General features: G+C 45.1%; 1 protein-coding gene across 1 annotated transcript in view; it reads left to right on the forward strand.

The window, feature by feature from the left end:
- The window catches only part of GYS2 (glycogen synthase 2), a 40,964-nt gene that overhangs the window by 15,682 nt on the left and 3,523 nt on the right, over window positions 1–21,759 (forward strand). Inside the window, exons 5-15 of the mRNA XM_026678252.2 lie at window positions 302–446; window positions 3,153–3,270; window positions 5,203–5,323; window positions 7,201–7,307; window positions 7,968–8,027; window positions 9,998–10,076; window positions 11,352–11,465; window positions 12,987–13,113; window positions 18,765–18,860; window positions 20,808–20,971; window positions 21,434–21,514. Coding sequence (XP_026534037.1) covers window positions 302–446; window positions 3,153–3,270; window positions 5,203–5,323; window positions 7,201–7,307; window positions 7,968–8,027; window positions 9,998–10,076; window positions 11,352–11,465; window positions 12,987–13,113; window positions 18,765–18,860; window positions 20,808–20,971; window positions 21,434–21,514 — 1,212 coding nt within the window. The remainder of the gene's footprint in view (window positions 1–301; window positions 447–3,152; window positions 3,271–5,202; window positions 5,324–7,200; window positions 7,308–7,967; window positions 8,028–9,997; window positions 10,077–11,351; window positions 11,466–12,986; window positions 13,114–18,764; window positions 18,861–20,807; window positions 20,972–21,433; window positions 21,515–21,759) is intronic.

Genomic DNA, 21,759 nt, shown 5'->3' on the forward strand with positions numbered 1-21,759 from the left:
ATAAGGAGAAATTTCCTGACAGTGAGAACAATTAATCTGTGGAACAACTTGCCACCAGAAATTGTGAATGCTCCAACACTGGAGGTTTTTAAGAAGAGATTGGACAGCCATTTGTCTGAAGTAGTATAGGTTTTTCTGTTTGAGCAGCGGGTTGGACTAGAAGATCTTCAAGATCTCTTCCAATTCTGTTATTCTATTATTTTGTCCTGACTCCCGTGACCGACTCTAATGCTTACTTACAAGTGTATGAGTGCTGTTTGAAAACTTCTTTCATATGTGACTTTTCCCTTCCATTTAACAGTTCGATATAGATAAGGAAGCAGGGGAAAGGCAAATATACCACAGATACTGCATGGAACGGGCCTCAGTGCATTGTGCACATGTGTTTACCACGGTTTCTCAGATAACGGCCATAGAAGCGGATCATATGTTGAAGAGAGCAACTGGTAAGACCCATCTTCCTCCCAGCATAGGGTACAGAAAGATATCCTCAAAGGTGTTTCATTAATAGTGAGAACAGGGAGAGCCTAACCATGGCAGAGGTAATATGTTGAAATCTTGTTGTTAATGTGGATTCCTTGGTGGTTTCTTGAAGATGTTTCATTACCCAGTGCTGATGGTGTTACCTAGTTTGGGTAATGAAACGTCTGCAAGAAAACAACCAAGCTCAGAGAGCATCAAGGACCCCATACTCCTCCTCCTCCTCCCCTCCTCTTCCTCTCCTCCTCCTCCCCACAAACCACACCCCCTTCTAGCACTGATGATGTTACCTAGTTTGGGTAATGAAACGTCTGCAAGAAAACAACCAAGCTCAGAGAGCATCAAGGACCCCATACTCCTCCTCCTCCTCCCCTCCTCTTCCTCTCCTCCTCCTCCCCACAAACCACACCCCCTTCTAGCACTGATGATGTTACCTAGTTTGGGTAATGAAATGTCTGCAAGAAAACAACCAACCTCAGAAAACATCGAAAGCATCCATAGTCATTGTCATCTTCCTCCTCCTCCTCTTCCTCTCCACAACCCACACTCCCTTCCAGCACTGATGACGTCACCTAGTTTGGGTAATGAAACTCTGCAAGAAATCAACCAACCTCAGAGAGCACCAAGGACCCCTCATTTCAACCCTTCAATAAAAAAAGACTTTAAGATTTCTGCAGCTTCTTTAGCTTCAAGTGAAAAGGGGGGGATAGCGCTGGTCATTGTATCGATCTATTTATAAAATAAAACTCTAAGGTTTTTAATGAATCCCATCATAGCACTCTTGCATCAAAGAGCGTAAAGAACAATATGGAATACTGAGGAGTTTTAAAATCATGAGAACTTGATCCCTATTGTTTATAAGATAATAGTACTGAGTCACATCAAATAATGTTTACAAGCTCTATATCTATTGGCATCTCAGGAGGCTATATTTATTGGCAGATCATATGAAATGTCACCAAAAAGTCCAATAGAACGTATTACCACCTTTTTTTTTTTTTTTTTGGAATAGGGCATCTATCAAGGGCATAAAGACTTAATTACAGATGACAAGGTATTTAAATAATCTGCTTTATTCAGGACAATTTGGAGTTGAGATGCCTTCTCCAGGACCTTTGTTTGTAAAGAATGATTAGAAACTGGCACATGTTAATATGCAACGTTGTGAAATGTGCCTGTTGCTCAAAAAAAAAAAAGGTCAATGATCCTTGAGGAAGTAGATCATTAAGCCTGGCATTTGCCCAAGTGCACTACAGTTTACAATCTGTGGAGTATCTATGTTTGGATAGAAGATAGATTGCTTTCCAAGTCACTGCTTCACTCTAGATTAATAATTAAGGTTGACTGTAGATCTGCCTTCAGAACCTCTGTTCCAGTGATGATTTGATTGAAATAATTATATGTGAGTGTATTGATGTCTCACCATCATCTGAGTTATTTATTCTATTCTATTCTGTTCCATCACATTCCTTCTTTTCTTTTCTTTTCTTTTCTTTTCTTTTCTTTTCTTTTCTTCTCTTCTCTTCTCTTCTCTTCTCTGTCCTACCCTACCCTACCCTACCCTATCCTATCCTATCCTATCCTATCCTATCCTATCCTATCCTATCCTATTCTTAGTGGCGCAGTGGTTAGAGTGCAATACTGCAGGCCACTTCTGCTGACTATCAACTGCTTGCAATTTGGCAGTTCAATCTTGAGCTACAAATATTCTACAGAATGGAATGGAATTAAATAGCATGGCATGGCATGGCATGGCATAGCATAGCATAGCATAGCATAGCATAGAATAGCATAGAATAGAATAGAATAGAATATTGGAATGGAATGGAATAGAACTTGGTGCCTTTTCAGCATGCGTGCGTGCGCTCCAGTTTTGGCACTCGGTACTGAAAAGTTTAACCACCGTTGGAATAGGACCTTGAAGTTCTCCCTGCTCAAAGCAGGAGAACGCGTACTATTGTAGACAAGTGATTGTTTAGACTCTTCTTAAAAACCTCCAGTGATGGAGCGCCCATGATTTTTAAAGGCAAGCTCTTCCACTGGTTAATTGTCTTCACTGTTAGCAAGTGTCTCCTTAATTCCAGGTTGCTTCTCTCTTTGGTTAGTTTCCAACCATTGTTTCTTGTCCTGTCCCCTGGGACTTTGTAGAATCTACATCTACAATATACTCTGAGCGCTACCAATGAGGGACTGTCTTCATCTTCTTTCTCTCACACAGGATATCTGGGCCGAGTTGCCTCTTACTCCTCTGGAACGCAGCCCCTCCCTCTCGCCGATCCATTTCCTTGCTACCTTCTTTCCCAATCTTTAATTTTGGCGCAAATAATGAATTTTCAGTGGGTAGAGCCAGAGGCACAGGAAGATGTCGTGTGCAAAATCAAATTGTGTCCTGCCTGCACTCACCACTGGCCTCCCGCATTTTATGTGTGGTTCTTCTTAGACCCGTTAAACTTGGCAGGAATTGAACTCCGTTTCTTTTTCATGCAGACCACATGCTTCCAAACAGAGTTATGAATCTCCTTCTTTAGGATTGTGAAATCAAAATTAGAAAAACAATATTTGTGTGTGTGAGTGACTGTATACATACGCATTCCAATTCCTGAAGGATCAACTTATCAGCTCCTTATCTTAGCTGTGATTACACCTCTAAATTTATTGTCGCTCTTTTCCAGATGTTGTCACGCCCAATGGCCTCAACATTAAGAAATTCTCAGCTATGCATGAATTTCAGAATTTGCATGCCACCAATAAAGCCAGGATCCAAGAGTTTGTTCGAGGCCACTTCTACGGGTAGGATCTGCCTTTCAAAAACGATTCTTGGATCACTCCGAAATCTAGGAGGCCAGCAAGATATGCTCTCTTTCCAACCAAGCAGATAAAGAAGAAGAAGAAATTGCATTGCAGTCCTTGACTTACAACCAGAATCAGAACCAGAATTTCCAGCAAAGTGGCTTGTGGATCACTTTGTGACCATTTTTGCCATGATTGTTAAGTGAATCACATGGTCATGATGCGAATCTGGCTTTCCCTGCTGGCTTTGATTTCTGAAAGCCAGCTGAGAAAGTTACAAATAGTAAACCTTGCAACAGTTGTGAATAGATTGCCAAGTGACCGAATTTTGATCATGTAACTGTGAGGACTGGTTGTAAGTCATTTTCTTTTCCTGTGTTGTAACTTTGAACAGTGATTACATGGACGGTTGTAAATTGAGGACTAACTGTATGCCTTGTTGCAGATTGGTTTACAGTTATGTTTCCCATTTTTTTCTTATGCATCCAAAATATTAGGGTCTTTTACAGTAACCAACCCTGTGCTATCAATGTCAGATTAGGAGATTCACCAAGCTGTTTTAACCCTTCTCCATTGCAAAGAGTTAAAAATTACTGGGTATTTGGTAAAAGCAGAAAACAGAACAACATAGTTTAATCATTCTCCTGTTTTGCTAGTTGCTTTCCCTTCTTCAAATCCAAAATCCCAAACAGCTGAGTTTTGCAGTTCATGCTAACAAGGTTAAAATGGAGTGGATAATCTGTATATAATGTATAAAAGCGAAATACCACTCATGCATCATCACAAAATCTCCAGAACCGTAAAGCCTACAAACTTGAAACTTGGCTTCTAGGTGCTCACTAAAAAAGGATTTTTCAAAATGACCAACAGAGCATTAGTATTTCATATATTATTATTATTAACATGCTCTGATGCTAAGGAGTTCTACTCCCCCTCCCCACCTGAAAAGAAATCTGTTCCAAATGCAAAACACAAGCAGAGGAGTTTCAGTTTTAGTTTCACAGCAGCAACCAGTTTTAGTACAGAACAGTTGAGCTAAGCCACGCCCAGACTCCTTGCTGTCTCCTTCTTGCTCACACAGCAAATACTGTTTCACTTTCCAAACAGCCCTCAACTCTCTCACATGCTGACAGGACTACTGATGGATGCTGGTAGGCAGAGGCAGAATCCCCCCCACTTATTTTCCTCCCAAAAAACTAAGCCCGACCACATAGTTTCATAGCAAAGCACGGGTATCAAGCTAGTTAATAATATATCATGCTAAGAGAACCTAAAATTAGGTGTGTCCAATCTTGGTAACTTTAAGACCTGTGGACTTCAACTCCCAGAATTCTGGCTGGGGAATTCTGGGAGTTGAAGTCTGTAAGTCTTAAAGATGCCAAGGTTGGACACCCCTGACCTCACCAATGTATTAGCATGTCGCTGAACCCATGCCCTCATGCTGAGGCATAATTTGGGCCTAGCATACTTTGGGATCACAGAGATTTGTTAACCTGGGTTTTTTTAGCATGTTGTGTGAAAACCCCACCAGTGGCAGCAAAACCAGATGGTGTTTAATGCATCTCTTAATCCCTGTCCTGCAAATGGTTTCCGTGCAGAAGTAGGAGCCGGGGTTTCAAGAGTTATGTTTTTCAACTGAATTTTTTTAGTAGAATCCCTGAATCAATATCATGCATGTATTCACAAGTTCTTTTCTGGGGGATTTCGTTCTTTCTGAGGCATTCCTTTGGCTTTGTATCGGTGCCCCCCCCTCCCCATAGGGCGATCAGGTGTTTCTTTGCTATTCAGGATGCGCACACATCGCCGAAAGCAATGTTCAGCTTCCAATGTTGTCGTTAGGCATCTGCGACCTTTGTTCAACATTGCCCGATGGTGTGTGTTTGTTTGAACAACCCGTTTGCAGTGTTGTGCCCTTGTTTGCTCTCTTTTCAGCCATCTTGACTTCAACCTTGAAAAGACTTTGTTTTTCTTCATCGCCGGGAGATACGAGTTTTCAAACAAAGGAGCGGACATGTTTTTAGAGGCCTTGTCAAGATTAAATTTCCTGCTGAGGGTAAGAAAGAGGACAGGCGTCTCAGAAGCTCCGCATAGTCAGTCATAGAGAGAGCGATGATGGGTGAGACCAAATGGCCAACCAGATCGATATCTTGGGGAAACTCAAATCCATGGCCTCAAATCCACGCAGGCCGAGGAATTAAAATCCACAAAGTTGCCAAGGTTGGAGTCCACTGGCCTATTACAATCCTTCTGTAGATATTCCTCAGCAGTCAGTATTGAAAGGCTCACCGCCTCCCTCAGTGGAACCCGAGAGTTAAATAGGAACTTAAAATCCTAAATTTGGAAGGATCATTAAGGCCATCAAGTCTAGCCCGCTGTTCAGAAGAGTTCGAATTAAAGTGGGTTCCATTACTTTATGGAATTACAGTGGAACCTCGGACCGTGACCGTAATCCGTTCCAGGACTTTGCTTGCAACCCGATTTGGTCATGACCAGAATCACAGCTGTCTGCACATGTGCGGACACACACAAAAATGGCGCAAAAGGGGAAATTGGCACGGAAAGGAACTCTTTCCGCTCCAATTTTGTTTGCCACCTGATCTGGTCACAAACAGAAGCGTTCGCGACCCGAGGTTCCACTGTACTACTCCCTACATTCTACGTATTACTACTACAACCGTTACTAATTGGTTTTGCTGTTGAACTGCTCTTAACCTGAGCAGTTAACTTGAGCAGGGGGTTGGACTAGAAGACCTCCAAGGTCCCTTCCAGCTCCAATCAATCAGATTGATTGATTGATTGAATGAATGAATGAATTCGGTCAGGAGACGGGACTTATGTTGCCTTTTTCCTACCTTGAAGATAGTCCTCGGTTTACCACCACAGAATTACTGTTGCTGAACAAGATGGTTGTTAAGTGAATTGTGCCTGATTGTGCAACCTCTTTTGCCTCGAAATGGGGCAAAACTCACAATTGGCTTGCTTAGCAATGGAAATTTTGGGCTTGGTTGCGTACGTAAGTTGGCTGTACCTGAATGCCTGTACCTGAATGCCCTACAGCTGGGGATGAGTTAAGCCTGTCTCACTCATGATCTGAGGATGATACACAGCAGAAACATGATATTGTCTGTCAAGTGCCAAGGAAATTAAGAGATCCAGGCAGTTCAAAATGGGTATAAAGATTTATTGCAAGCTTAAGCCCTCTACAAGAATATGAACTACTAACAGTCAAAGGAATTTGGCGGTAGATAAAGAATTCACAGTGGGCTGGACTTAGATCTCTTGTGGGTGCGAAGGGGCTTATGACTTATGATGCATTTGACCCCTCCTTCAAGCTCAGCCTGGTCATCTCCTACATCAGGGCTGTCAAACTCCCAGCTCGTGGGCTGGATGCGTCACGTGCTGGCCACGCCCACCCCTGGTTTAGCGAAAGGGGGGGAAGTCCCGATACATCATGTGACATCGCCATGACGACGTGAGTTAGACCCCCCCTCTGTCCTACATCGTCAAGGACTGTTTGTGCAGTAGCTAGGACATGGCCTAAAAGCAGGGGTGGGATCCTACCAGCATAACAACCGGTTGGGTGAGCGCGCTTTGTGCACCATTTACAAATCATCGGCTCCTGCAAGCATTCACCTTCTCCTGCTGAGGCATGGCACTCCGCTGTGCTGACCAAAAGCAGCTTGAGGTGGAAAAAGCAGGGAATTAAGCACAGCCTAGAGCCCGGGCGGGCAGGCAGGTCAAACAGAAGACCAGAAGATCGTTGCAGCGAACCGATTTGGTGTCAGCTGCTCTTCGGCGCTACCGGTTCTATAGAACTGGGCCAAACCAGTAGAATCCCACCCCTGCCTAAAAGGGAGGAACAGGAAAGGCAGTGAAAGGGAAGGAAAATATCTTTACCGCTGCTAAAAAAAATGCGCTTTCCTCTCTTAGGTGCACAGAAGTGACGTCACAGTCATCGTGTTCTTTATAATGCCGGCAAACACCAACAATTTCAATGTGGAGACTTTGAAAGGCCAGGCGGTCCGGAAACAGCTATGGTAAATCTCTTCCTTCTTGATCTTGGTATGGAAGGTTGGCCTATTGACCAGTTGCCATCTTTGTTAGGGAGAACATCTATACAGGGTTAGAGAGAATGTACCTTATGTGTGTCTGTAGAGCTTCTCGGTCACCCAGGTTGTGGTTGTCCCAAAGGTGCTTTTTTTCAGGAGGCAACTGGACTTTCTGGGTTTTTTCTTCTTTCGAAGATGTTTCACTTCCCATCCAAGAAGCTTCTTCAGTTCTGACTGGATGGTGGGGAATGAAAGGATTTATATTTCTTGCAGATAGTTGGTCATTTGCATCCTGTTAGAGGGTCGTTGAGGCCACTTGGAGGTTTATCTGTGTCCTCAGGGTCACCTGAGGGAAGCAAATGGTTCCTGTAGTCTGCAATTTTTTTCCCTCTGGAAATCCATTCCTACTCCCGCACCATTCGAAGGGTGACCACCCCAAATTGTACAGCTAAAAGTCTGTACAGATTCTCAGTCAGCAGATCATGGTTGCCCCAAAGGTGATTTTTCAGGAGGCAACTGGACTTTCTTGTTTTTTTCTTTTGAAGATATTTCGCTTCTCATCCAAGAAGCTTCTTCAGCTCTGACTGGATGGTGGGGAATGGAGAATGGAATGGGGAATTCTTTACATTCTGTTTTACTCTTTTGTAGGGACACCGCACATTCAGTGAAGGAAAAATTTGGTAAGAAACTCTATGAAGCGCTGCTAAGGTGAGAATTCAACAGAACGATGCACCTGCACAATCTTCTTCTTTTTATACAGAGAAACAAGGATATGAGACCTCATTCTGTATCTGTTTTATATACGGAAGATGGTTTGATTTAATAACAAACATAGACGTGAGCTGCCTACGTTTATGTCTGAAGACATAGCCAAAGTTACCACTCGCTGTAAATACTGCAACCATGTTCTGGAGATCGAGCCATGATTACACACAACATTGTGTTTAGTTATTATTTCTTATTTGCTAGAATTTGTTGTTAGCTTTCCAATGTTCCCAGATTCAGTCTCTACATCGTGCTAGAGCAGGGGTGTCAAACTCAATTTCATTGAGGGCCGCATCAGAGTTGTGTTTGACCTCAAGGTGGGGCCTGGCCGGGGGGGGGGGGCATGGCCAGCTTGACGTCACTTGTGTTGGAAGCGCCTGTGTTGACCCAAGCTATCTGCCAGTGCTCCCAAACTCCGTTTTCGGCTGCGATGGCTCCTGCAACCCTCTGCCAGAGAAAATGGAGCTGGGGATGGGGTGCGCATGGTCCTCACAAGGTCCGTTTTCACTAGCAGGGGCACCGCGAGCTGGACCTTCCCTGTTTCTCGGGCAGCCCTGCTGACTGCTTCTAAGCACCCTGCGGGCTGGTTCCAGCCCACGGGCCTTGAGTTTGACACCCCTGTGCAGTGGTGGGATTCCACATTTTTTCCTACTGGTTCTATGAGAGCGGGCTTCGCGCATGCGCGCTGCACTCAAAAACCGCCCTCTACATCAGTGCTAGTGAGGTGAGCTGTTTTTTACCTCAGCTGAGGCGCGGCAATTTGCTCTGCCACGCGGATCAGCTGAGGTAAAAAAAAACAAACAAGGGAATTGTTTTTTGACAGGAAACAATGACAGGAATGGGCGGGGGTGGCCAGCCAAAGGTGGTATTTGCCAGTTCTCTGAACTACTTAAAATTTCTGCTACTTCTATGTCAGAACTGGCCCAAACTGGCTGAATCCCACCTCTGCCCCTGTGCTAGAGAAACATCTTTCATGCAACTTTGCACAACCGCCATTACAGGTAGTCCTTGACTTACAACAGTGATACTGAGTCACCATTTGAAGTCACAACGGCACTGAAAAAAAGTGACTTATGACTACTTTTCACACTTATGGCCATTGCAGCATCCTGATGGTCGTGTGATCAGAATTCAGAGGCTTAGCAACTGACTCATATTTATGACAATTGCAGTGTCCTGGGGGAGTCACGTGATCCCCTTTTGCGACCTTCTGACGGACAAACTTAATAGAGAAGCCAGATTCACTTCAGAACAGTGATACTAATTTGGCAACTGCAGTGATTCACTTAGCAAGAATGGCAAGAAAGGTCGTAAAATGGGAGCAAAATTCACTGAGCAACAGAAATGTTGGGCTCCATTGTGGTTGTAAGTCAAGGATTACCTCTACTTAGCACTGAATAAACACCCATTATTACGTAGATAATAATATTATCAATATACACCCATTAGAAGAGTTGTGGTGGCACAGTGGTTAGAATGCAGTATTGCAGGCTAATTCTACGCACTGCCAGCAGTTCGATTCTGACCTGCTCAAAGTTGACTCAGCCTTCCATCCTTCCAAGGTGGATAAAATGAAGATCCAGATTGTTGGGGGACAATATGCTGTCTCCGTAAAATGCTTAGAGAGAGATGTAAAGCCCCGTGAAGCGGTATATAAATCTCAGTGCTTATTGCTATTATTCCCAGGCAAAGAAATCTTAATAAATGTACCAGGGATTACCTCTTAAAAAATGCTTTACGTTGCTTTGAAATAAGTTCCACTGAGCTTTGTGAGGTTTGGATTAGCACAGGTAGCCATCACACTACTGTACACTATTAATCCCAGAAGTTAATATCAAAGATTTGCAGGAGATGGGAAACGCTTCTTCTTCTTCTTCTTTTTTGCTAAGGAATTAATTTTTTCATATCCACAGAGGAGAAATTCCTGATATGAACAAGATCATAGATCGTGATGACCTCACTATTATGAAACGAGCCATCTATTCCACCCAGGTGTGCTTTTTGTGCAATGCTTTTTGAAATTGATGACTGTTGTTTGAGCAAGAAGATATGTATTATTGTCTCAGCTACACTACACCAAGAGAAGAAAATATGTATAGCTCAGGGCGGAACTGTGGAGTCAGAGATGGTATTCAGCAGGTTCTGACCAGTTCTGGAGAACTAGTAGTGGAAATTTTGAGTAGTTCAGAGAACCGGCAAATACCACCTCTGACTGGCCCCGCCCCCATCTATTCTCTGCCTCCCGAGTCCCAGCTGATCGGCTGGGTCTTCTTTGGTTGCCCTGCACAGGAGAACGGAGCTGGAAAGCAGGTTAGTGGGGTGGGAAGGGAATGGGGATTATACAGTATATCCTTCCCCAGGAGTGGGGTGGAAATGGAGATTTTACAGTATCCTTCCCCTGTCATGCCCACCAAGCCACACCCACCAAGCCACACCACACCCACCAAGCCACACGACACCCACCAAGCCACGCCACACCCACCAAGCCACGCCACACCCATCAAGCCACACCACACCCACCAAGACATGCCCACAGAACCAGTAGGAAAAAAATTTGAACACCACCACTGTGTGGAAACCTTGGTACTCTCTGAACTTGATCATTTTCTTGCAGACATTTCATTACCAAACTAAGTAACATCACCAATACTAGAAGGGAGTGGGGTTTGCTCTCTGTTTATATACCAGTGGCTTGTCTTGTAAGTGTTGGTGGGGGTGTTCTTGGTGTTTCCTTGCTTCAGGCTGTGTGTTTAGTGTTTGCTTGTTGTTATGAATTGGTAGTTCTTTGATTGAAGTATTGTTTAATGCTTGCTTGTTGGTCTGCTATTAATCTTGGTGTTAATCTCTGCTTATCTGAGTGGTGATCACTGGCAAAGAGGTGTTGTGGTAATTTAGCTTTATGTTTCCCTCTTTTGAGTGGTATGTAGCTGTGGTTTATCTCTATGTGCCTGTTGATGGCTGATTTGTCACAGCGCCGGGATTCCAGGGATTCTCTAGCGTTTTTTGGATTTAACTTGATCTAGGTACTAAGTCAACCACAGCTGTTTCCCATGAGGCAATATTACTTCTGCACTAAAAAAACTATTAGGCCACAGAAAAGATTCCCAGCATATTTTCCGACTCTTCTGATGGGCTGATGGGTAGTTTCTACAAAACTCAACCCACACCAGTCTGCCTCCAGTTTGAAGGACTTCAACCCAAGCATCATTTTGCATCTTTAATGCACTTTGGGGGCCTGTAAAATGTGCTTCTTTCATTCTATTGCAGCGGCAAGGACTCCCACCTGTGACAACACACAACATGATTGATGATTCTGGCGACCCCATCCTCAGTACCATCAGACGCATCGGTTTGTTCAATAATCGAACGGATCGGATTAAGGTATTTAAGACCAGCTCCTTATCTCTCCCTGCTTCTTGGAATAATCATGGTCTTATGATGCCACCTGAATCCGATAAGACCAGGCCCAAAGGAGAGCAGGATTCCCCTGCCCAGATCAGGAAAGACCCCCACAGATCAAACTGGCTCTCCTGGTGAAACTCAGGGTTATCTGTGTGAGGGGGGGTGGGAATGGTAAAAATCAAGATGGCAGCTGCAAGCTCATGTTAGAATGGCGCCCCCATTTTTTTTAAATGTGCACTGCAACACATGTAAAAATGGGGTGGAGCTTCAGTCACTCATTGTGGAGACAAATTGATCTAGTGGTGAAGGAACCAGGTTAGAAAGTGGTAGACTGTGAGTTCGAGTTTTACCTTAGGCATGAAAATCAGCTGGGTGACTTGGGCCAATCACAGGGGGACTGTGAGTTCTAGTCCCACCTTAGGCATGAAAGACAGTGGGGTGACTTTGGGCCAACCACCAGGAGACTGAGAGTTCTAGTCCCACCTTAGTCATGAAAGTCTGCTAAGTGATTTTTGGCCAATCACCGGGAGACTGAGAGTTCTAGTCCCACCTTAGGCATGAAAGACAGCTAAGTGATTTTGGGCCAATCACCGGGAGACTGTGAGTTCTAGTCTTGCATTAGGCATGAAAGATGGCTGGGCGACTTTGGCCTAGTTCCTCTCTCTCATAGCCCAACCCGCCTCACAGGGGTTGTTGTGGGGAAAATAGGAGGAAGATGCGTTGGATATGTTCACAGCCTTGGGTTCTTTGTTAAAATGGTAAAGGAGGAATACAAATAAATAAATAGAAAGATTGAGAATCATTGACATGTTTGACAGAAAAAAAACATACATGGTTGACTCAGATTGAATTTTACTCTTAGTCTGCCCACCCCAGAGATGAACAACCCACTTCCATTTGTCTTTCCAGCCCTCAAAAGTGCTCCAACACTGGATGTTTTTAAGAAGAGCTTGGACAACCATTTGTCTGGAATAGTATGGGGTCTGCTGTTTGAGCAGGGGGTTGGACTAGAAGACCTCCAAGGTCCCTTCCAACTCTTTTCCTCCTTTTCCAAGATCATCTGTTTCACTGTGAAAGAAATTCTTCCATTAGAAGTTGCCTGTAACCCAGAGCCAAAAGTCCATCGCATTAATTTCTGTTCTTACTTTCTGGGATATGAAAATTAACCTAACAGCAAATTCTAACCCAAGAACCTGTTGCCCCTAACAAAATTGTAATGGAAAAAAATAATTAAATATCTGGGGCATTGCTGTATTAAATATTGATCTTGGTTTGGCTTCATGGCGCCTCTCGAGTGTCTCCTTCTCTGTTTCAGCCCTGTCACCTTTATGGAAATTAGACTGTGGAATTCTACTAAAGAGTCCAAGACCATATTTCAGTTGACCCTACCCAACTCACCTCATCAAGATAACTGCTACTCTATTCTCAGCTTGACAGTCCTCCAGATCCCTGCTAGGAAAGTAACATGGATTTTCTTAACTTCCTCTTCCTTCTCTGCAGGTAATCCTGCATCCCGAATTTCTTTCTTCGACGAGTCCATTATTACCAATGGACTATGAAGAGTTTGTCAGAGGCTGCCATCTTGGGGTCTTTCCATCATATTATGAACCCTGGGGGTATACTCCAGGTGAGCAGGTTGAATCATTTTCGTATATCACTTATAAATGATTGTCAGATACAGGAAGTCTTCCCTCCCTCCTTTCTTTTTTCCTTCCTTCCTTTATTATTCCCTCCTTCCATCCCTCCTTCCTTCCCTCCTTTCTTCGTCCCTCCCCTACTTACTTACTTCATTCCCTCCTCCCTCCCTCCCTCCCTCCTCCCTTCCTCCTTCCTTCCTTCCTTCCTTCCTTCCTTCCTTCCTTCCTTCCTTCCTTCCTTCCTTCCTTCCTTCCTTCCTTCCTCTCTCCCTCCCTCCCTCCCTCCCTCCCTCCCACCCCTCCTTCCTTCCCTGCTTACCTACTTCCCTCCTGTTGTGAATCAATAAAAGTGAATAACCTAAATGCAAATTAGGGGTTGAAAACCTGCACACTTGATTGGTCCTTATACAACAACTTGGGCCAGAACCAGTCCCTGATTGGTTACTTTTGGGACTGTCCTTATTGGTCAGTAGTTGGAACCTGTTGCCAGTTTCATTGGTTAATAAGGCAGCAGCTAACCCTATAAAGGGTTACTTGCCCCTACGTGCTCTGTTCCATTCCTTCCTGTTATTATTAAAGAGTTGAAGTCACTGGTCAGATGTCTGGTCTCCTTATTCTCTAAACTTAACACTGGCGGCGAGGATGGGATACGGAGACCGAAGAGCTGACTAACCTACAGAGCAACCTACAGAGCACGTGGTCAAACACGCACCATCAACGGCAACATGGCCAGCGGTGCCGTACCACCCGCTCCATTCAATCCAGAGACCGAAGACTGGGAGGCCTACATGGATCGGTTCCAGATGTTTCTGGAAACTAACAATTTGAAAGATGCAACAACCGGCAAAAAGAGCTATCTTTCTAACGCATTGTGGGCCAACCGTGTTTAAAATGGCAAAGTCGCTTGCAAGCCAGCAGAGGTAAAAGAAATGGACTGGGACGTCCTCGAGCCGTTACTACGGGCTCACTACGCGCCCTCCGTACCGACCCTAGTAAGAAGACACGAATATTACCAGAGGGATCAACGGAAGGGCGAAAGCCTTGCCAATTACATCGCGGACCTCCGGAACCTAGGAGGCCTCTGCGGGTCGCCGACCTGGAAGAAGCCCTCCGGGACCGTTTGGTTCTGGGCCTAGAAAGGCGGTGCTATCCAGAGCAAAATTATGGCTAAGGGGACATCAGCCTCACCGATGCCCTTAAAAAGCCTCAGCAGCAGAGCGACAAAGAAGTCAGCAGCCCAAATCGCCGCGCAACGCACCGCTACGTAAACTCGCCACTGATACCTCGCCTCGCTCAGAGAGACACCAGGTATCAACTCACCACGAAGACCTAGAGTCCCGTCCGACAGCGATGAGGAAGAGGTAAACCGACTTCGAACGGAGAGAGAGCAGTCCTCACAACACTCATTTCGACCGTGTGCCGGCTGTGGAGCAAATCACCCACGATCCGGCTGCAAATTCCTTGGCGCACTTTGCCGCCATTGCGAGACGCGGTCACATCGCAAGGTTTGCAGAAGCAAACAGAACTCCAAACCCCGACAGGCGAATTCCAGTCTTCCGGTTCTTCGGCACACACCGAGAAAAAAGTGAACCACTCCTATAGAAACAAGCCGTCCACCACTTCCACCAGGCGTGAGGAAACCAGGCGGGAAGAGACCCACCAAACAATCACCATAGAGCCACGCTACATCCCTTGATGCCGGGAAAATCCGAGTAAAGGTCGCCATCGAAAACACACCTTGCGTGATGGAGGTAGACTCGGGATCTTCCCTCTCGATGGTGTTGTGGAAAACGCTCCAACAGCTCCTTCCAACGATTCGCCGCCAAGACCTTAACCCTCAAAGGGTTATACTCAAAGACTATCAGGGCAACCGAATCCCCGTCGTCGGGTCCCGCAGATTCAGGTCTCATTCAAGGACCGCACCATCGCACTACCACTGACTGTCGTGGATCGCAACAGGCCTAGTCTTCTAGGCCTCCAATGGTTCAGGCCGCTCGGAATCACTGTGGCGAGTCCACAAGGCCAAGCGTCGATTGGGAGGAAGACCTTGTGCAAGAATTCAAAGGCGTTTTGCTGAACGGACTAGGCAAGTATAAGGGGACCCCAATCTCGTTTAACTTGAACCCTGAAATAGCACCCATCCGCCTTAAGCCGCCCGGGTGCCGTTCGCCCATAAAGCCTAAAATTGACAAACAACTCGATAAGCTGATAGCACAGGCGTACTGGAACCCACCGACCACGCCCGTTGGGAAACCCCATAGTGACGCCAGTCAAGCCTGATGGGTCCCTAAGAATTTGCGGAGACTACCGGGCCACATTAAACCACGCACTGCAGCAAAGTGCTTATCCAGTACCAGTAGTGCAACACTTTCCATTCTCTGGGCGGGGAAAGTTTTCGCCAAACTAGATTTAGCCCAGGCATATCAACAATTGCCTGTAGACCCAACCACAGCCGAGGCACAAGCGATCGTAACACATAGGGCGCCTTTAAATGCAACCGGCTCCATTCGGAGTGGCGTCGCCCTGGAATCTTCCAGAGTTTAATGGAAAGGTTGTTACAAGGGATAAAAGGCGTTGTCCCATATTTCGACGATGTACTCATCGCCACACCTAACAAAGACACCCTAGAAAAACGACTCAGAGAGGTTTTACGAAGATTCCAAAATGCAGGCCTCAGAGTAAAAAAAGATAAATGCCACTTATGTACCGAAAAAGTAGAATTTTTGGGATACCTCCTGGACAGCCAAGGAATTCATCCCACGAAGACAAATTACGAGCAATTAAAAAGGCACCCTCCGAGGAACAAGGCAGACCTACAGGCGTTCCTTGGACTTATCAATTTCTATAATGTGTTTTACCCCACAAAGCAACAGTAGCTGAACCATTGCATAGACTATTAGAAAAAAAGCAACATGGGTTTGGGGACAAAGGGAACAACATGCTTTCCAACAGATAAAGAAATTGCTAACTTCTGATTCAGTACTTATGCAGTACAACGAGACTCTGCCGCTTACTATCACGTGTGATGCATCGCCTTTTTGGGGTTGGGGCAATTCTGGCCCACGTGTTACCAAACGGAGGCGGAAGCCCCCATCGCGTTTTTTTTCGCGAACCTTAGCTAAAGCTGAACGCAATTATAGTCAGCTGGAGAAAGAAGCTTTAGCTATTGTTGCTGCAGTTAAAAGATTTCACGAAAATGTTATGGCCGTGCCTTTACAATAATCACTGATCATAAACCGTTACTGGGGATCATTGGGTAATAAACCAACCCGTATATATTGTCCCCAGAATGACCCGTTGGTCTGAATTCCTGGCGGCCTACAACTACACTTTGCAGCACCGCTCGGGAAATCGATTCTCCACGCCGATGCATTGAGCAGAACACCGCTCCCAGACGCTGTTGTGGATCCAGCACCAACCCTCTCAACACTACAGATTGAATCTCTACAGGCACCACCCTTGACGGCTAGAGACATTGCTTTTGAAACGAAACGTGACCCAGTTCTGCAACACATACTACGCTGGGTTGAACGGGGTGGCCGACAGGACCAAATTGCACCTGAATGGGGCGCCCTTCAAAGCCCGCCAAACCCGAGCTGTTTTCCCAAAAAGGCTGTATCTTGTGGGGCGATCAGTCGTAATCCCTGCCAAATTGCAACAGACTGTGCTGGCGGTATTGCATGAGGACATCCGGGTATTGTGCGGATGAAGTCACTGCACGCAGCTACGCTTGGTGGCGGGAATCGATAAAAGAATCGAGGCCTGGGTCGCTACGTGCCAACGCTGCCAGGGCGTCAGCAACGCCCCACGGCAAAGCAAGCCCAACCGAGATGGGAAACACCGAGGGACCGTGGTCCCGTATTCATATTGACTTTGCGGGGCCTACCAAAGGTCACACTTTCCTGATTACTGTCGACGCCTATTCCAACTGGCTCGAGATTCATCGAATGCACACAACTACAACCGACTCAGTTATTAATAAATTAAACAGACTATTTGCCACGCACGGGTTTCCGGACGTGTTGGTCTCAGACAACGGCCCGCAGTTCACTGCATTGCCCTTTGAACAATACCTGGCTGATCGGGCATCCGCCATGCGCTGACCTCGCCCGCGCACCCTGCGGCGAATGGACGTGCAGAGCATGGTACAATTTTGTGAAAAAGACCCTGCATAAAATGGAATTTGGCAACATCGGCGAGAAAATCAATCGAATCCTCTTATTGCGGCACATCACGCCTCACAGCGTGACCAACAAAACACCCGCTGAACTTCTTATGGGGCGGAAAATACGATCGCACCTGGACCGACTCCACCCGCTTTCGCACCAGAAAAACCTGTCGGCTCCAGCAGCAAATGCCAGGAATTTAAGGTAGGCGATTTAATCTTTGCCAAAAACTTTTCCGGCGACCCGTTATTGATACCGCAACCGTTACCCACCTCACCGGGCCTAGATCTTACCGCCTGCTAACAGGCAGATGGGAGGGTGTGGAAACGCCACATAGACCAACTCCGATCGAGATTATCACCCAGCGGCCATGACTTTCCCAGTTCAACAACTCAAGGGGAGGGAGTATCGAGGGAATTGACTTTGATACAACTAATAGCGGGTCAACGGGAGCCCTACAGCCCAGCGAAGCACCGGAACGTGAAGCGGGAGGGAGTTGATGTCACCAGGGAACTTTAATACAGGGGAAAACGAACTGCAAAACCCGAAGAAACACGCAGCAGCAGAGACATCCACAGTGAATGCACGGAATCACCGTGCAGCGAAATAGAAATTAACAATGGTCATCCAAACGCTCCACCGGAACCGGACGTTGGACAAAACCCGGTGGAGCCTCGAAAATCTTCCAGGCAGACCAAACGGCCTGCCTATCTTGAGATTTTATCACAGCTCCCCTCAAACGGAACCCAAGGGGGAGGGGTGTTGTGAATCAATAAAAGTGAATAACCTAAATGCAAATTAGGGGTTGAAAACCTGCACACTTGATTGGTCCTTATACAACAACTTGGGATTGGGCCAGAACCAGTCCCTGATTGGTTACTTTTGGGACTGTCCTTATTGGTCAGTAGTTGGAACCTGTTGCGTAGTTTCATTGGTTAATAAGGCAGCAGCTAACCCTATAAAAGGGTTACTGCTGCCCATAGCATGCTCTGTTCCATTCTGATTCCTGTTATTATTAAAGAGTTGAAGTCACTGGTCAGATGTCTGGTCTCCTTATTCTCTAAACTTAACACCTCCCTCTCTCCTTTCTTTCTCCTTCCTTCCTCCCTCCTTCCTTCCTCCTTCCTTACCTACTTACTTACTTCCCTCCCTCCTTTCTTTCTCCTTCCTTCCCCCTCCTCCCTTCCTTCTCCCTCCCTTCCCTACTTCCTTCATTCCTTCCCACCCCTCCTTCTCTCCTCCCTCCCTCCCTCCCTCCCCTCCATTCCTTCCAAATTTTCTCAACAAATCTGAATTTACACTGCTTTTTCAACACAGTTCCCTTACAACAAGTCAATATTTTTAGTGGTGCCGATTTGAATTTAAAACAAAACAAAACGCCTGGCACACAATTTCAATGAGGCCCAGCAACTCCTACTTCTGATGAGACAGTGCAAATTATATTGCTAATGTGAAATTCTGTTCACTTTTCGCAGCTGAATGCACCGTCATGGGCATCCCCAGTGTTACCACAAATCTGTCAGGATTTGGCTGCTTCATGCAGGAACATGTGGCTGACCCAGCTGCTTATGGTAAGAAGACTCGGGCTACAACCAGATGATGTCATTCAAGTGCAACCATCCAGTATGTGAACTCCTAGATAAGTATATCAGCATAATAATTGCTGTCCAGCCCTATTTCGATACCAAGGTTGGAAAATGCTCTTGTGTTGACAATTTTAATGCAGGCATTATTTTAGGTTGGCAAAATGTAAGCTTATCATGTTTGAATAGTCTAATCATATGAAATGAAAGGATTAGGGTGACATGATAGAGATGTAGAAGACGATATTAAAGATTAGGGTTGCATCTTGCTTGGCAATTGTTGAATATTTTGAGGTTAGTGGAAGTCAAAGAGTTTGTTTGTACATTTTTTGGCAAAAAAAACCCACACAGCACATTAGAATGCTGTTACTATATTGTAGTTATACAAATGTATATAAAATATATAGCAAACTCTGAAGGTTCATATTTGGGAGGGTAGAAGGCACAGGTATTTCAAAGTCTATCTCTACATTAGGACTATCCAACTTTGACAATGTTAAGACCTGCGGACTTCTAGTCCAATGAAAAGAAGGACTAGGGTGACATGATAGTAGTGTTCCAATATTTGACGGGCTGCCCTAAAGAAGAGAGGGTCAACTTATTCTCCAAAGCACCTGAAGGCAGGACAAGAAACAATAGATAGGAACTAATCAAGGAGGGATCCAACCTAGAACTAAGGAGGAATTTCCTGACAGTTAGAACTTAAGCATGGTATATAAAATCATATATTGCAATGTCCTACCTGTCAATGAATACTTCAGCTTCAACCATAACAACACAAGAGCACACAATAGATACAAACTCAAAGTAAACCGCACCAAACTTGATTGCAGGAAATACGACTTCAGCAATAGAGTGGTCAATGTCTGGAATACTCTACCCGACTCTGTAGTCTCTTCCCCAAACCCCAAAAACTTTAACCTTAGACTGTCTACTATTGACCTCACCTCTTTCCTAAGAGGTCTGTAGGGGGCGTGCATAAGCGCACCATCGTGCCTACTGTCCCTGTCCTATTGTTTCTCTTATTCTTTTATTTTTCTTATATGTACCCATTTCATGTATTCACAACTATGTATACACTTATACTTATCTTGTAAACAATTGGCAAATCAAATAAATAAAAATAAAAATAAATAGAACAATTAATCAGTGGAATGACTTGCCTCCAGAAATTGTAACTGCTCCATCACTGAAGGCTTTTAAGAAGAGATTGGACAATCTTTTGTCTGAAATGGTATAGGGTCTCCTGCTTGAGCAGGGGGTTGGACTAGAAGATCTCCAAGGTCCCTTCCAACTCTGTTATTCTATGTTCCATATTCAGTTGGGAAACAAAAATTAAAAAGAGGAGAAAGAGAAGGAGAATGCAATTCGGCTGAACAAAAGTTGAATGCCCCTATTTTATGACAGAATGAATTGTGGAGAAGTTGCCATTATTATGTATAACTAGCTGATAACTCGGCATTGCCTGGGTATTTATTTATCCCAATCCTGTATTAGACAGGAAAATCCTGTAGTCGGGACTCACACTGTTGTACTGTCTCTCGCGCAGCATTGCAATTCTTCTATTCCTCCACAAGAGGGAGCCCCCTTGTGGAGTACTGTGAAGCCGTTACCATGGCAAGTCCACTGTGCTGTACAGTGGAAGCCATTTTAAGGCACACACACACACACACACACACCACACACCGAGAGGTATTAGGGATGTCTTACTCCCACAGTATTTGTTTTCAGAGGGTAAGTCATCTGTGTACTGTGTGGTTGAAATTGCTCGAGGCATTCCAGAGTTATGCTGGAACACACACACACACACACACACACACACACACACACACACACACACACAGATAGAAGATAACTGATGGGATAGAAACTTTCAAAGATTCAAAAAGCAGCAACATGGCCTAGTGTCTAATCAACCCCAATTGTCTTCCTCAGGCATTTACATTGTGGACCGGCGATTCCGTTCTCCGGATGAGTCTTGCAATCAGCTGACCCAGTTCCTGTACGCATTCTGCCAACAGTCACGGCGACAAAGAATTGTCCAGAGGAACCGGACAGAAAGGCTTTCAGATCTGCTGGACTGGAGATATTTAGGAAGAGTAAGTAAGGTTGATGTAGTCTTGGTTTAGATCAGGTAATTCCAACTGTGGCAACTTTAAGACTTGTGGACTTCAACTCCCAGAATTCTTCAGCCAGCCATGCTGGCTGGGGAATTCTGGGAGTAGAAGTCCACAGCTATTAAAGTTGCCAAGAGTGGTTTCGATTATTTTCCGGCAGGGGTGTCTACAATATGTAGTCCAAAAAGTCAAAATTATAGCCCAGTCAAAGCTTTGCTTGTTGTTTAAGCTGCATTTTGCAGCTTTAATCACATTTTGAGTTGTGATTGGTGTCTTGAGCATTTTTAACCATACCTTGCAGACCTCTTTTCTTTTGCAAACTGCAAATATTAACATTTAATAGCTACTCTCTCTCTCGGTTAAACTTTCTCTTGATTTGCATTTCAGAGTCCATTGTTATTTAGATTTTTTTTAATTTGCAAATTTCTCTGTTTTCTCTTACAGTATTATATGCATGCCAGACACTTAGCTTTGAGTCGGACTTTTCCTGAAAAATTTGAGATGGAACCAAATGCTCCACCCAAGGTAATCATTTTTAAATGAAAGCATAAACGGGCAAATAGTTGGGATTATAAACGTGTGGGTTGGGTGGGGGGGTGGAGGGGGGAAAAGGAGGGGGGGGGGGGGGGGGGGGGGGGGGGGGGGGGGGGGGGGGGGGGGGGGGGTTTTGTTTTTTGGGGAAAAAAAAAATAGGTTGGGGTATGGGTAAAAAAATATTTTTTTTTTTTTTTAGGGGGGGGGGGGGGGGAAGGAAAAAGAGATTTTTTTTT

The sequence above is a fragment of the Notechis scutatus genome, chromosome 6, assembly GCF_049901735.1.
Source record: "Notechis scutatus isolate UNSWTSFEM ecotype Mainland chromosome 6, rNotScu1.2, whole genome shotgun sequence".
In the NCBI taxonomy this organism is placed as follows: domain Eukaryota; kingdom Metazoa; phylum Chordata; class Lepidosauria; order Squamata; family Elapidae; genus Notechis; species Notechis scutatus.